The 13,926-nt window shown below is 49.2% G+C and overlaps 1 protein-coding gene across 4 annotated transcripts in view; it reads right to left on the reverse strand.

Annotated features, from left to right (window-relative positions):
- Window positions 1-670: 670 nt before the first annotated feature.
- CHD8 (chromodomain helicase DNA binding protein 8) overlaps window positions 671-13,926 on the reverse strand; it is a 65,367-nt gene continuing 52,111 nt past the window's right edge. For all 4 annotated transcript variants that reach the window (XM_081167659.1, XM_081167656.1, XM_081167657.1 and 1 more), the window contains 11 exons: window positions 13,773-13,848; window positions 12,907-12,961; window positions 12,572-12,767; window positions 11,395-11,603; window positions 9,797-10,384; window positions 8,775-8,923; window positions 6,718-6,969; window positions 4,291-4,398; window positions 4,002-4,181; window positions 2,463-2,585; window positions 671-2,037 (listed from right to left, as the gene is read on the reverse strand). In XM_081167659.1, coding sequence (XP_081023785.1) covers window positions 1,540-2,037; window positions 2,463-2,585; window positions 4,002-4,181; window positions 4,291-4,398; window positions 6,718-6,969; window positions 8,775-8,923; window positions 9,797-10,384; window positions 11,395-11,603; window positions 12,572-12,767; window positions 12,907-12,961; window positions 13,773-13,848 — 2,434 coding nt within the window. In that variant the 3' untranslated portion in view covers window positions 671-1,539. The remainder of the gene's footprint in view (window positions 2,038-2,462; window positions 2,586-4,001; window positions 4,182-4,290; window positions 4,399-6,717; window positions 6,970-8,774; window positions 8,924-9,796; window positions 10,385-11,394; window positions 11,604-12,571; window positions 12,768-12,906; window positions 12,962-13,772; window positions 13,849-13,926) is intronic.

Genomic DNA, 13,926 nt, shown 5'->3' on the forward strand with positions numbered 1-13,926 from the left:
GCCAATTGGTGTCAAAGAAAGAGAGAACATTTTTTATGTATGCCACAACAGCAGCAAGAATACTCATAGCAAAGTATTGGAAGACACAAGATCTACCCACTCTGGAAGAATGGCAGATGAAGGTGATAGACTACATGGGACTGGCTGAAATGACTGGCAGAATCCGAGACCAAAGGAAAGAGACAGCGGAAGAAGATTGGAAGAAATTTAAAATCTATCTTAAGAGATATTGTAAAATTAATGAGTGTTAAAATGTTATGATTATAGAAAGTAAGTGGATTACAGCTGTAAAGATTAAGTTAAAAGAAAAGAAAAGAATACAACTAGATAAAATTAAGGGTGAGGATTTGCTGAATTAAATTTGAAATTGGAATGCAGAAAGGGGAGGTATGAGGAGGTCGGTGAAGTAAGTTTTAAGAAAATAAGGTTTTGAAATTATACTTGTTTGTTTTTGTGTTTGTTTGTTTGTAGTGAGTATGTTTATATAATTTGTGAAAATTCAATAAATATTATTATATTAAAAAAAAACTGCTGCAGGGGTCGGATTAAACCGACTGGCGGGCCAGATTAGGCCCCCGAAACGGACTTTGGACGTGCCTGCTTTACTTGGACTTCGCATGACTCTTTATTTGCAAGGACGAAGAGAGAAACACACACCAGACAACACAGATGCACGTCCCAATTCTCAGGAAGATTTTTATGCAATTGATACAACAGCATGGAGGAGTAGGATGGGGGGTGGAATTGGTTTTTTCTCTCCCGTGTGTGTGTGTGTGCATTTTGTTCCTTTTATTAAAAAATGAAAGAAAAAAAGGAGAAATCCAGCTACAGGAAGCTCTACCTTCTCTTCCCCCCACAGCCCCTTGCCACCCCACCCCCCAAAAACCCACCCTCCGTGACTTGACTCCCCCACAAGTTCAACCCCACAGCCTCGGCCATATTACACAAGACATATTACATATTTATAAATATAAACCCCACCCACATGGAGACGGAGAGAAAGGGGGAGGCCCCACCCTCTTTTCGCATTTATGTTACAGCACATGAACCTGGGGTGGGGGGGAGGGGGGAGGGAGGGAAGGGCAGGAGAGAAATGGAACAGGCTGTGGGGGGAGAGCCAAAAGGGGAGTGGGGCAGGGGGAGAAGAGGAGCTGCTAACTATACCCAGATCGTCTCGACTAGACAGGGCCCCCGCTGTGGTCTTGCTGCCCAGGCAGATCAAGACTGCAGCTCACAAGAACAGTTTCACAATGGATACCAAATGCCGGCAGGGCTCGCCAACCAAACCAACAGCCATATTTTGTTAAAAAAAGAAAAACAGTAAGCCACGCAAGGAGAGCGGTTGCCTAACCGGACCTTCCCGGGCTGGAAGGAACCTCTCGTTTTTTGCCCTTCCCGCAAGCCACGTGTGTGTCGGAACGAGGGAGAACCCAACTGGCCTGTCCCTGGGCCTGTCAAATTCAACAACGAGGAGACGGCTAAGTCCCAGTCAACTGGACCCTGTTTTGCGTCCTGCCCATTTGCGGGCGCGAAAAATGCTCAGTCGTCGCCCTCCTCGTCGCCCTCCTCGCTGGAGTCGGAGTTGGCTGGCATCATGGGGTCGTCGTCGAGCAAGGAGAAGTCCCGCTCCGAGCTGGCGTAGCCCTGAGACAAGTCGTCCATCTCGTCTTCCTCGTCGTCCTCATCCACGGCCTGTGGGTGGCCCAGGTGCAAGGCACCCGTGGCGTAGCCGGGGTGGCCCAGGCCAGGGTGGAGCAGGGCTGCGGCAGCGGAGGATGAGGCGGCGGAGGCTGAGGCGGCAGCAGCGGCAGTCGAAAAGGGCATGTACTGTAAGGGAGAGCCGTGGGCCGTGCTGGCCTGGAAGTGGGCATGGTGCAAGGAGAGGGGCCCCGCGGCGCCCAGCTGGACCCGCCCGGCACCCATCAGAGCCATCATGTTGGAAAACTCCATGGGGGTCTGGCGGCCCCGCTTCTGGGCACTCTCGGCCCCAACTGGTCCGGGAAGGAGGCGGTTCATGGTGGGATCGGGCAGGAAGCTCTAGGGAGAAGTAAAAGAGAACACTGCGTTGCAGGGGGTTGGACTAGGGGGGCTTTTGCCTCCCTTCCAACTCCACAATTCTATGATTCTAACACTTGGAGGAGGGAAAAATCTAGTAGGCTATTCCCTTCCCTCCCATCTTTATTACCTGCCTCAAACTGTCTCCATGCGTACCATTTGTAGGGCATGTCTCTATACAGATCACCAGGGAGAATGCAAAACTCTTTTTTTTTAAAAAAAAATAGGATAAAGGAAAACTGTGAGGGCGTGAGTTTTTTCAGCTGCCATTTTTAACAGCAAATAAAAATCAAGACTCTTATTACCGAACGGCTATAGAAAGAAACCAGAAGCCTTTTTTGCTAGCTATAATAGGATAGGAAATTCCAGATGCAAAGAGCGAGAGGGAATGCCTGCAGTTTAATCACCTTCTTGCCGTTAGCAGAGATGCTGGCTGCCTGCATCCGCTCCAGACCCATCAGGCAGGCCGGCTCTATTGGAACAGGCTTGGGAAAGCGAGGCCACCTGTGCTTCCGCCGCTCCTCCATGTACTGGCAAGAGGAAAAAAGAGATAAGAGTTAGTCGCTGTCCCGTGGAGCAAGGGTGGGCCATGTGTCTCTGAACCCTAGAGATCCAGAAAAGGTTTGTTTCAGTTGTTTTGTACAAAATCAGGCTCTCGTCTACAGATTGCTATCAGAAAGAGGGTATTGTAATCTGTACTAGGATCCCCTATGCTAACGGGAAGCAATAATCGAGAGGCAGAGAGAGCACAAATTACTTGGATCAACAGGGAAATCTTGAGTTCAAATCCATGAGCATCGGGACAGTCTTAACGTCTCAACCTACCTAAATAAAGGTCACCGTGAGGATAAAATGGGAGCAAAGGAGAGAACAGCCACTTGTGCTACCCTGAGACTATTAGAAGATATAAATGATAATACAGTCGTACCTTGGAAGCCAAAAGCCTTGCGAGTCGAACGTTTTGGCTCCCGAACGCCACAAACCCGCAAGTGAATGCTCTGGTTTGCAAATGTTCTTTGGAAGCCGAACATCTGACGCGGCTTCCGATTGCGTGCAGGAAGTTCCTGCAGCCAATCGGAAGTCACGCTTTGGTTATCTAATGTTTTGGAAGTCGAACGGACTTCCGGAATGGATTCCATTTGGCTTCCAAGGTACAGCTGTAGTAAGTGAGTAAATATCCCAGTCAAGGAAACCAGAAATGGACATGTTGACTTGGGGGCCTGGCACCCAAAGTTGGAATGAAAAGGTGTTTGAGAGGCTTAACATCCAAGGCGGCCTACCTAGGGCCATAGTTCAGCTGCAAAGTAAAAGGTGCCAGGTTCAATCCTCAGTATCCCCAGGTAGGCTGGGAGAAACTCCTGTCTGAAACCCTGGAGAGCTGTTGCCAGTCAGTGTAGACAAAGCTGAATGAGATGGAGCAAGGGTCTGGACTCGGTAAAAGGCGGAAGCTTGCTATGTTCCTGGAGTTCTTAGTACTATCATTTGGGCACCAGATAGACAATTTCCCCCGGCTTTTAAGAACTGTTAATGAAAGCATTCTTTCATTGATGAAAATCCTCTTTGATTTTACCATGTATACAAAATACCCACTGCTGTTGAATTTGCATGCATTGTTGTTTTTATCAATGGTCCTTTTTGTTTCTTACTACTGCCATGCCACTCTTGGGGACAGAAAACTATGCTGAACGTGGAACAAATGGGAACACAGGAAGCTGCCTTTGACCAGGGACCACTGGGTTCCTCCAGTTCAGTACTACCCATACTAATTGGCAGTGGCTGCCCAGGAATTCAAGACAGGGGAGATCTCTACCTGGAAATGATGGGGACTGAAGCTGTGACTTCTGTATGCAAGGCAGATGCCCTACCACTGTTCACTGGGGCAGGGAACATGAAGGTCTGAAAAGCCCGGAAGCAGGAGAGGAGGATGTGGGTCTGCAAACACTCACCGCCAAGAAGCGAGGGTCGACAGCGTACTCTGGGTGGGCCTGCAGCCACACCTCAAGGTCGGCTCGCCGGGGGGCTGCGTCACCCACCAAAAGCGTCCCGTCCGTCTTGTTCACCACCGGGATACGGGCCTCGAGGTCGATATCGGGGCCTCTTAGTGCCTCTAGACACTGCAGCTCCAGCTGAGACCCGAGAGAGATGGTAAGACGGGAAAGAAAAAGGGAGGGTGCCCCACCAAAACATTTCCCTCTGCTCCCCGTGCTCTGGACAGCAGAAGCTCCCATCTCTTACCTCCACCATCTTCTTGCTACTCTTCTTCTGAGTGAGAGCGGGGCGGTCGCGCATAGTGCCGTTGGGGACCAGCTTGTGCTTCTGGAAGGTCAGCTTGATTCCCTCTTCCTAGGGACAGCACGAGAGGTTATGCCAAGGATGGGGAATTAGAAGAAGAGGAGTTTGGACTTGATATCCCGCCTTTCACTCCCCTTAAGGAGTCTCAAAGCAGCTAACAATCTCCTTTTCCTTTCTCCCCCACAACAAACACTCTGTGAGGTGAGTGGGGCTGAGAGACTTCAAAGAAGTGTGACTGGCCCAAGGTCACCCAGCAGTTGCGTGCGGTGGAGCGGGGAAGCGAACCCGGGTTCACCAAATTACAAGTCCACCGCTCGTAACCACTACACCAAACTGGCTCAAATGCTGAATGGAGGATGAAACTGATGGACTATGCAGAATTAGATAAACTAACAGGAAGGATTCGAAACCTGTGGGACCAGAGATTCTCAGAAGACTGGAGTAAATTTACGGACTATTTGAAAAGTAATTGTGATGAACAGATCACACTAGTAGGTTTGCAAGAAGCTTTGTAAGGTGACTTATTTGAAATATTGCAAAAAAAGACAATGAGAATTATTAGTTAAGGATAATTACAGTGGTGCCCCACAAGACGAATGCCTTGCAAGACGAAAAACCCGCTAGACGAAAGGGTTTTCCGTTTTTCGATGCGCTTCGCAAGACAAATTTCCCTATGGGCTTGCTTCGCAAGATGAAAAAGTCTTGCGAGTCTTGCGATTGTTTTCGCTTCCCCCCTTTTTCTAAGCCGCTAAGCCGCTAATAGCCTTTTAGCCGCTAAGCCTTTAATAGCCGCTAAACCGCTAATAGCGCTAATCCGCTAAGCCGCTAATAGGGTTGCTTCGCAAGACGAAAAAACCGCTAGACGAAGAGACTCGTGGAACGGATTAATTTCGTCTTGCGAGGCACCACTGTAAGGGTAATATGAAATTAAGAAATGCCTAATAAATGATAAAGAACAGAAAACCATCAGAGGCATTGACGGAAGTCCAAAAATATTGTATAAGATGAGAAGTTATGTTGTATGAATGTTGGAATTAATATGTTAAAAAATCAATAAAAATGTATATATAACAAAAAGGATGGGGAAATGCTTTTGACCCAAGGGCGGCACTTACAATGGGGGCAGGTATGGGACTAAATCTGCTTTAAGGAAAAAGGAGGCAGGCAAAGACAACCTCACAGCTTACTCTGCAGTAAGACTGTCTCCTCCATCCCTATCTCCTGGCCAACTGTGGGAAGGATCCTGATGCTTCTTATACTTTGCGACTATCTTACGAATGCGTTTCAACGTAGCCTGTAAGCAACCTTGTAAGAATTGGGATCCCTGTATGAGACAGCTATATATTCCTGCATTGCAGGGGATTGGATTAGATGAGCCCCAGGGTCCCTTCCAACTCTTTAATTCTTTGATTACAGGAAGTACTTTCACCCACCACTGAAAATTCCCATCTATACTGAGCCTCAACAGAAAGCAAGGCTATTTCTCCGTTGCTTCCTCCACTGATGCTTCCCTAAAATGGAGTACCTTTGAGCATTAGATCAGAGGGAATTGATACACCTCCCCCAAAATATTAAGTATGAAGAAAACCGGCCACTTCAGTTTCGTGTATTGTGAAAGCAACCAAGAAAACCTCTCCTGTGTTTGTCATATCCGGACTGCAAAGGAGGGCTTGGCTACATCTTCAGCCTTGGCAAACCCCCTGGGAAGAGACTGATAATGGCTCCTTTTTCAAGTGGGAAAGCAAGGCCAAAATAGTATGAGGCCCAAGGCAGAGACCAGGGCAAAAGCAAGGCCTGCTTCCCTAAAGGAGCTTCCCCAACCTGGTGCCCTCCCAGATGCTGGTGAACAGTAACTCCCACCAGGTCATGGAGAATGGGAGTTATTGTAGACCAGTGTTTCCCAGACACACATCTCCAACTGTTGTTGGACTACAACTCCCATCATCCCTAGCTAGCAAGACCAGTGGTCAAGGATGATGGGAATTGTAGTCCAAAAACAGCTGGAGACCAAAGTTTGGGAAACACTGCTATAGACCAACATCTGGAGAGAACTAGGTTGGCAAAGAATCTCTGTTTACTGTATTTTATTTTTTTAATCTGATTTCAATATTTCACTTCTCTTTCATTCCACTGACCCTTAACCAACAGTTTGTTTTTTTAAAAAAAGGCTGTACAACAGAGGTGCCTCAGTGCAAAAAAGTGAGATTGCTTCATCCATCTCCGGACCAAAGCCTCGGCTCTGATCAGGGGAGATTCGGTATTAGCATGGCAAGTCATCACAGGCAAACCTCCCTGGCGTATGTTGCCAGCCTGAACATCAGGGGGACGGACGTTGGCTGCTCTGCCACCCTCAGCCCGGCTGTCACTCACATCTTTGATCTGCACGGTAAACTCCTTCTCTTGCCCGCTGTGCCGGAGGCGGGTGAAGGAGGTGGTCCCTTCTTCTTGCGACGCCAGGGGGCAGATGTGGGGGATGGGAGAGCTGGTGTACTCCCCGTGCAGGCGGGGGAGGCCTTCTCCCTGCATGAGGCAGGATCCCACCTGGCCCTGCTGCGCTGTTGGCCATTTCCCAGAGAGCACGGCTTGACATACCAAGTCGATGCGGTTGATGAGCACTCGGTCCTGGCAGAAGGAAGAGAACAGAGGCCGTCAGGACTGACCACAGGCAGAGCACATCCTCCAAGTTCACTTTGGCACTCCTCCATCTGGAAATTGGATCATCCTAAACCCCCTCCCTTCCCCTTTTAGGGAGAGAAGCCCATTTCTTATTACTGAGCTGTATTTTCTTATCGTGCCGATCTTCTGATCTTCGCAAGCCGCTCTGGGATCAGTCTGTGGATAACAATTTCTTACAGGAACTATGCAAACATCGGTTTCGTTCACAACCTTAGAGCAGCTTCCGGAGAACGGCAGATTATTAGGCACTGGCTGACTTGGGAGGGTTGTGTACAAGCCATGCTGAAAGGAACCCAAATCTGCTTGGCAGGGGATAGAATTTGAGAAACTGGGGTGCCACCACTAAGAAGGCCCTCTCTCGTAACCAGTTGCTGCATCTCGGACTCAGGTCCACGAAACAAAGGTTTTAAAAAGAGAGGTCTGCTGACTAGGGGTCCCCAGTAGAATGCCAAACAAACACGGGCTTTAAGTGAAAACTAGGCCTTTGTTGCTACAAGCGGACGCAGGGACAGTTTCCTGAAAAATGAGAAGACAACTGCAACGGTGTACAAATAAGCAGCACTCTTGTACAAGTCTGGTCACAAGGATGCATTCTATAGCAGTTATAACCCATTTCAACAAATCTAAGACAATCGGCAATCTTTTCGCTCCTCTGAATCGCGCTCCCCAACTTTCACATTTTAATATTACTGAACTTAAGGACAATGAAGAATAACTCTTTAGTAAGCATGCATTCATCAACATCTTCATTCATTAGCTGTCTACATTGTTCAGTCCACCCTTATTCAATAGTTTAAGATTAAATGTAACTGCAATGCCTAGCTGAGTTCTTGCATTCCTCCAGGGCGCCAGAGTACTGGTTGCTATGGTTATTATCTTTAAACTGAGTCCCCCCTTCCCATGGGGAAGGGTTAGTGCAAGTTCACACAGTTATACTAAGATAAAAACTACCAAGAAAATGGAGTCTTTGAGAAAATGCGGCTTTTGAGTTTTCTCCTTCATTCACATGGACAAGCTGGGACAGTGTGTTCCTTTTGGTACCCTGACCCTAAGTCGTGTAGGACAAATGTGGGGAATCTTTAGCCTGCCAGATGTTGCTGAACTACACTCTCTGGGCCCCTGGCCATGCTTCTTGGGGCTGATGGGAGTTGTAGTTTAGCAACATCTGGGAGGACAAAAGGTTCCCCACTCCTTGGCATAAGGTTTTAAAAGGACAAATGCCAGTGCTTTGAACTGGGAACCACTGAAAAAGATGAGCATTCAGTAAGATACTCTTCCACTGACTGGTCCACTTCCAATAGCCTAAAAAACGGCACGGGAACGGCCAGGACCAGATAGTTCAGTTGGTTAGAGTGTGGTGCTGGTAACACCAAGGTTGTAGGTTCAATCCCCACGCGGGACAGCGGCATATTCTTGCATTTCAGGGAGTTGGACTAGCCTATGCTAGTTCCTACACCCCCTCACCTCCCCCCCACACTCTGATTTTTTCAGCCAGGCAAGCAGGGAAACGTTGCTAGCGTCCAAAGACACATTCCAGCCAGGGAAAAGACACTTAAAAGAGAATGTGAGCTGGGGAAGAGTCCCTATGGGCCAGAGAAGAGGGGCCTGGAGTGCAGTACAGCTTGGCTCTTCGGCCTGAGATTCCCTGGACCCCTGGCGATCCAATTCGGGATGCACTTAGATGGAGCTTGTCCCCCACTCCAGCACAACTTACAGAGCCACAAACCACCTCCCTCTGCTCAACCTGTTACCTTTGGCCACTCGTGGGCCCGCTGGCGCTCCTGCAACAGCAGGTCAGAGGCGCTGGGCTGTGGGGAGTTGCCCTCGTGGGAGGTGGGCAGAGAGAGAAGCGACGACTCTTCCTCCTCAAACAGCTTCCCGCCACAAGAGGCCTCTTCGCCTGGCAGGGAAGAACACCGGGGGGGGGGGGGGAGAAGAGCCTGAGAGGTGCCGCCGTAGAGAAACACATAGTGAAAACAGGCAGAGATGTCAACCTACACAAAGCCTGGTTGAGGGGCTTTTTTTTGTGCTGCCTGAAGATGGGAACGCTCTTTACCTAGAGGAGACAGTGCAATAGCTGGAATGAAAAAGCATGGGGCCACCCCCTAGCAAGGCATGCCATTTTAGGGGGATAAACATAACCTTTGCACATTTCCTCAGCGAGTCTTTCAAATATGTTTTGGGGTGTGGGGAATTCAAATCTGCTATTATTTTTGTGACCGGACAACGTTTAGCTTGGTATGCCTGCATTTGATGAAGAAGCACATAAAACTGCTTTTGGAAAACCAAAGAATGTTAATTTGACCTTCTGAAGATCTCCGGTGATAATAAAAATAATTTTAATATTGTAAACTGCAAGTACTTGGCAATCATTTGTAATGATTCACACACGTTTTACTTGCCAAGCAAAACTAAATTACCTTCATTTAACCAAAATATATTTTGAATACCCAAGTTGTGTTTCCTGATTTTTAGCACCCCTCGTTTTGGAAATTTGAGAGTAGGAAAACCCGACACGCCGTAACGGCCCAGGAAGGACGCATGCAGGGCGACTGTGGCGTGCAATCGTTTCTGAAAGGGCATGGGTCTGAGCGCAAATAAGAAGCCACCTTCGCTCATCTGAGTCTGTGCCTAAACAGGAGACCACTAGGGACCCTTCTGTACACCCATCTGGATTTCCACAATGGAAGAACAGGTGGGGATTCACATATTCCAGTGGAGAGGTCAGGGGAGAAAGGGGGGGGGCAGAAAACCCCTTGGGAAAATTCCTCACCGTCGCTATCATCGGAGCACCCCGAAGTAGAAGAGCAAGACGAAGAAGCGGAGATCTTGCTGAGGTCCAGCTCCGAGTCTGAGTCGTCCACCGATTCAACTTTAATGGGGAGGGCTGTGGGCTGTTGTCGCGGAGTGGGGAGCTCATGCAAGGGCGGCGGCAAGAGCAGGGGGGCAGGAGGAGCGGCCGCTGTCACCACGGCAGCCCCAGAAAGAGGCAGCCCCAAAGGCTGTGGCGGGGGAGGCGGCGGGGGTGGCGGCGGCAGCGTCCCTGTGCTCCCTGCCCGACTGTGCATGTGGTTGAGTCGAGCGGCCAAGAAGGAGAAGTCCGGGTCCGGCATGATGGTAGCGTCGGTCTGGCTGAGGCCGTGGCGGGCCACGCCACGCAGCAACTCTCCGTCGTGGCGCCCGCATTGCCACCAGGGAGGCATCTCGGGGCCCGGAGGCTGGCAGAGGGCGAGGCGCTCTTCCAAGAGCGGGTGGCACAGGACTTGCTCCCGCAGGCGCCGCAGGAGGTCAATGCGATACAGGGTGCGTGAGGCCCTCTCCTCCGTGATGGGCTCAATGAACAGTGTCGGGTCTGGAGACTCTGGGAGGGAGAAGGGGGAAGGATGTGTTACTTAACAAGAGGGAGGCACATGGACGGATGCTCTCTCCAGCTCATGCTGAAGTAGGGATTACATGACTTCATTTTATCGTATTTTATGTATGGTGCTAAGAAACCAAGGGAATTGAGATTTAACCTTTTTGTTTTATACACCTCGCAATTCAAGACATTGGTATTTACTGCTGTATTTTCTTCTCCAAATACAGTGGTACCTTGGTTCCTGAACAGCTTGGCTCCCGGACAAATCAGCTCCCGTATGTCGCAAACCCGGAAGTGTTCCGGTATGCGAACCTTTTTTGGAAGCCGAACGTCTGTTTCGGCTGTTGGCATTGTTTCCGGGGCCAATCAGAAGCCACACCTTGGTATGCGAAAGTTTTGAAAGACAGACGGACTTCCAGAACGGATTGAGTTTGGGAACCAAGGTACCACTGTAGGTGAAAACTCAAAAGGGGAAAGGAAAAAAGGAGGGGTGGTCAGCTGAGTCCAGAGAGTAGCATGCTAGAAGTGTCTGTAGCTCAGCAGGAGAGCATCTGCCTCGCATGAAGGGCCCAGGTACAATCCCTGGCTTCTCCAGGTAGGGCTGCCTTAAATCCTAGGGAGCCAGGCCACTGAGTACCAACAATACTGATCTGACTCAGTGTAAGACAGTTTCCAATGTTGCTATGGAAGCCCAGGTTGGGGATGGAGGTGGGTAAGCAACACAAACGGGCAAGGACTATGATTTGAAGGAGCTGGAAGGAAGAAGAGACTATACCCATAGCTGACCTCCCACTCACCATCCACAGAAACAACTGCACATTCCTGTAGGCCAAGAGATGGCAAGGAAGGCAGATCGAACTCTGATTGGACCAGCCACTCTATAGTTTACATCTCAACCTTGTGCCCTCTGGGTGTCTTTGGAACTCCAACTCCCATCAGGCTTGGCCAGCCTGGTCAATGGCCAATGCGGAGGGTTGGCCACTTCCCACCCACCGTGGCCCCCAGGTACTAACCATCGCTTGCTGCGGGAGGCAGCCGGCACACTTGCCGGCACATGGCCACGAAGCCGTGGAAATACTTGGCGAGGCTCTCGTCCGTCTTCTTCTCCAGCCGGGCCATGGCCCGGAAGCGGCCCCAGTGGAAGCGCATGGTGTCTGGGTCGTACTCCACCCCGAACGTGGAGACGACGCGGTAGAAGTCGGATTGCTCTCGGCGTGTCCACCTTTGGAGGAGAGGCAGGGTTGGGGAAGAGCAAACCCGCTAGAACCCCCAACCAAACCGATCCCAAGTCTCCACCCCCCTCCTAAGCCAATGGCTGGCTGATGCAGGGGCGGGGCTAAGCAACCACTTCCTGGTTCACCAATCAGGAAGATCAGACTGCACTGGCAGGTACCAGGGACAAGTGTCCTGCCCCCCCCCAAAAATGCCCATTGGTGATCCCACACTTTTAGAACTCCCATCCTGTGAGTTCCATTCTGCCCTCATGCTCTCCCCATTTTGACAAAGGCCACTGAAAATATCTCTCTCTTCTAGTATTTTTACTGAATATTCTTTTTATGGATAATCCCTGATGGTTTTCAACAGTTCATCCTAGTGCACGCTTGAGGTTTTTTAAAAAATAAAAATAACAATGGGTGGATTTGGTATTTTAAAAACTTTTTTATTGTTTTATGTCTTTTTCTTGTTGCCTTGGAAGGATTGGCACCCTAAAAAGTAGGATAGAAAGTAAAGGGTTATAGCCAAGGTTAATCCTACTCAGAGTTGACCCATTAAAATTAATGGATGTTCAGTAGGTCTACTCACGAGTAGGGTTTCCCTGGCCAAGAATATAACCCAAAGGTATACCGCCTAATTCTGATTTTTATTTTTTTACTTATATGCAAATCCATCCAACCAACCGACCGACTCTCTAGCGGGGTAACCCTAAACATGATTATTCAGAAGCAAGTCCCAACCAACTCAATGGAACCTACTCCTTGGTATATGTGCTTAGCACTTAACCTTAAGATTTACTTAATTGGGTGTGGCAGTCCTACTAAACAGAATGCCCCCATCATCTTCATAAAGTAACGCTACGCCTGTTTCAGGGGCCCTGAGCATTTCTGGCTCTGGAACTGGGAGTCACCTCAGCCCAGGCTACTGTGAAGACATGCCCCTCGGTGGCCTTGCAGCCAAGCCCAGAGCTTTTACCTCTGTTGCTTCTCTCGCCGCACCATCTCCTTCAGCTTGAATGCGGCCTCACAGCGTCGCCGCCGCCGGTCCCCTCGTTCCGCAGCCTCCATCTTGAGCTGCTCGCGTTTGTAGCTCCGCTGGAAGGCGGTGATCAGCCTTCGCAAGCGAGCCGTGATGGCCGAGGCTGGGGGCCAGAAGAGGTTCCCCGGCTGACCTGAAGGGAAGGCGCAAACTGCGTCACGGCGATTCCTGTCCCCCTTGGCAACACAACCGACACACAGCTAGTACCCCCCCAAAAAAGTATTGTTTCCATCGCCACCTTTGACAAGCACTTTCAGCCAGCAAGTATTTACCTTCTTCACCGTCCACCACAGATATTTCCTCATCCATCATCATCAGTGGGTCACCCTGCGGCAGAGAGACTGGTGTCAGAAATAAGGGCAATTATTCTGACTAGATACTCCAACCATAGAGGGGCCACACCCAGAACATACCACCAAAATGAAAAAGAGACCCACTCCTCCTTAAAAATATATATCCCTTTTTAAAAATCAAGCTCCTAATACAAATTCTTGGTGGCCTTCCATCAACAGGCAAAATCTGTTTCATTTTAATGTCTGTCCTACTGGGCTGATTTGTTTGGTATGTGCTATTCTGCATTCGAACCAGTATTTCCAATTTAATTTTGCTGCCATTTTCCCCTGCTCTTATCTGATTTTGTGGTCATATTGCTTACTTGTTTGTAATCTTTTAAATTTTTATTCTGGATTTTATTGCCATTAGGTGCATTGGGTGTATAATACATGTAACCAATAACTTAATATTAGCTTAATATCTATAAAATATACATGGGGGGAATAGATTTCTTTTTACTTTTTTAAGTCTGTGGGCACATTGAGATTTTTGAACACCAACACCACTGGTCATTCCTCTCCTCCCCAAAGGAGAAGAAAGTGATCCCAGAAATGCACTTCCTTTTCCAAAAGGACCCAGTAGAGTTAATTTGAGCCTTGAAAAGCACATAGAGCTGAAAGAAGAAGTGGGGCAGAGTGTCACTCTTCCCACTTCCCCTCTGGGAGAAAAAGGCAGCCACCATCACCAGTTTAAGACTAACGGGGCTGTAGAGCTCAGAGCCTTTGCGAGAAGCTGGGAACCAGGCGAAGGGGGCGACATGGAGCAACGTTTTTGGCTCCCGTACTGCGCTGGCTCAGGATCTCACCTCATCATCTGGCTCCTTGGCGGGGCCTCCCACTGGTTTGTACTCTGGGTCCTCGCAGTCCTTGTCGAAATCGACCCTGCCAACAAAGAGGGGAGAGAACTGGTTCGTCATTTCCGCTTCAATCTCAGCTCTCCCCCAATCCCTTTCATACAGA

This window comes from Podarcis bocagei (assembly GCF_964188305.1).
Source record: "Podarcis bocagei genome assembly, chromosome: 13".
In the NCBI taxonomy this organism is placed as follows: Eukaryota; Metazoa; Chordata; class Lepidosauria; order Squamata; family Lacertidae; genus Podarcis; species Podarcis bocagei.